At 43.4% G+C, this 1,467-nt stretch overlaps 1 protein-coding gene across 1 annotated transcript; it reads left to right on the top strand.

The window, feature by feature from the left end:
* The first annotated feature begins 221 nt into the window (after positions 1-221).
* LOC121855687 (glycine-rich cell wall structural protein-like) lies at positions 222-1,467 on the top strand. Its single transcript, XM_042350772.1, has 3 exons — positions 222-298; positions 622-1,120; positions 1,415-1,467. The coding sequence occupies exons 1-2, from the start codon at positions 284-286 to the stop codon at positions 1,075-1,077; spliced, it is 471 nt and encodes a 156-aa protein (XP_042206706.1). The 5' UTR covers positions 222-283; the 3' UTR covers positions 1,078-1,120; positions 1,415-1,467.

The following is a 1,467-nucleotide window of genomic DNA, read 5'->3' as shown; positions in this document are numbered from 1 at the left end:
ACCTGATTATACTCAGGTAAGACCACGAACGATCACACGACACTGGGTGTATGACAGGTCAACACTTCCACTGTTATAAAGGTCACTTTCATGTGAACCATTATCACTAAAAATCAAACAGGCATGTATTCGAAATGTTGAGAGTTGCCTGTGTGTGTCAGTCATTAGTGGTGACGGCCAGGGACACTGAGGTGTGTTGACGGTATATAAGGTGTGGTGGGGAGTGATGATGGACATTGTCTGCTGTGACTTACTGGCAGTAGGACACCTGTAGTGAGCCAACATGATCTCCCAAACTGTGAGTGATACAGCCGCTGTTATTGAGGGAGTCAGGGAACAGCTGCTGTGTAGAGTCTGACTAGATATGTTGCTGTAGTGAGATTGACTGGAGTTAATGCTGTGTTGAAACCAGTTGGTGGTGGTGATGCTGTGTTAAGACAAGCCAGTAGTAATGATGTGCATAAATTACCTAATGGAGGGATACCAGTAGTCTCTATGTATATTTTCCTATGCCTACAGTATATCGAAACATTATGTGTATGAAGTAGAAATATTTCCACTCCGTTAATATGATGGAAGTTGTGGTGTGACCCGTCATTAAGCCTGAGTTTGATGTTACAGATGAAGATGATGATGGTGGTGGTGGCTGGCCTGCTGGTGGTCACCCTGGCCCACGCTGACACCTCAACCTCAAGGTACGGTGGACACGGTGGACACGGTGGACACGGAGGTAGATACCATGGTCATGGAAGTGGCAACAGTGGACAAGGTAGTAGCCACGGTGGACACGGAGGTAGATACTATGGTCATGGAAGTGGCAACAGTGGACAAAGCAGTAGCCACGGTGGACACGGAGGTAGATACTATGGTCATGGAAGTGGCAACAGTGGACAAAGCAGTAGCCACGGTGGACACGGAGGTAGATACTATGGTCATGGCAATGGCTACAGTGGACATGGTCATGGCTATGGTGGACATGGTCATGGATACGGCAACGGCTATGGACATGGATACGGCAACGGCTATGGAAGTGGATATGGTCATGGTGGATATGGTCATGGCTACGGCAGTGGCTAAAGGAGTGGATATGGTTATCGTCATTAGAGTCATGTTGCTTCTGGTGAGTCAACCCTTAGGAATTCTTAGGAATTTAATCCCGTGAATACGTTAACTTAACCCCTTGAGTACGATAACTCACTGTGTACATTTAATTAATCCATATATTTTAAGTACTAATGAGATTGTCTTCATGTAAATTGTTATAATATTTTAATTTATGTATTTTTCTATTTTGATATATTAGCTGCTTTGATATTTATAATCCTTAAACACATTCACTAAAGTTCATTATTGTCAGACCATAAGAATAATATTAGCTTCTCTTCCTCTAATTGCTTGTTTGTGTCTTTCACAGATGAGTTAGGGAGGCCACCAGGACTCGTCTCAATAAATTATGAATACAATTTT

This window comes from Homarus americanus, unplaced genomic scaffold (assembly GCF_018991925.1).
Source record: "Homarus americanus isolate GMGI-L3 unplaced genomic scaffold, GMGI_Hamer_2.0 scaffold15982, whole genome shotgun sequence".
Lineage (NCBI taxonomy): Eukaryota > Metazoa > Arthropoda > Malacostraca > Decapoda > Nephropidae > Homarus > Homarus americanus.
The sequence above is the reverse complement of the archived record's forward strand: the minus strand, read 5'-3'. Positions and strand labels throughout refer to the sequence as shown.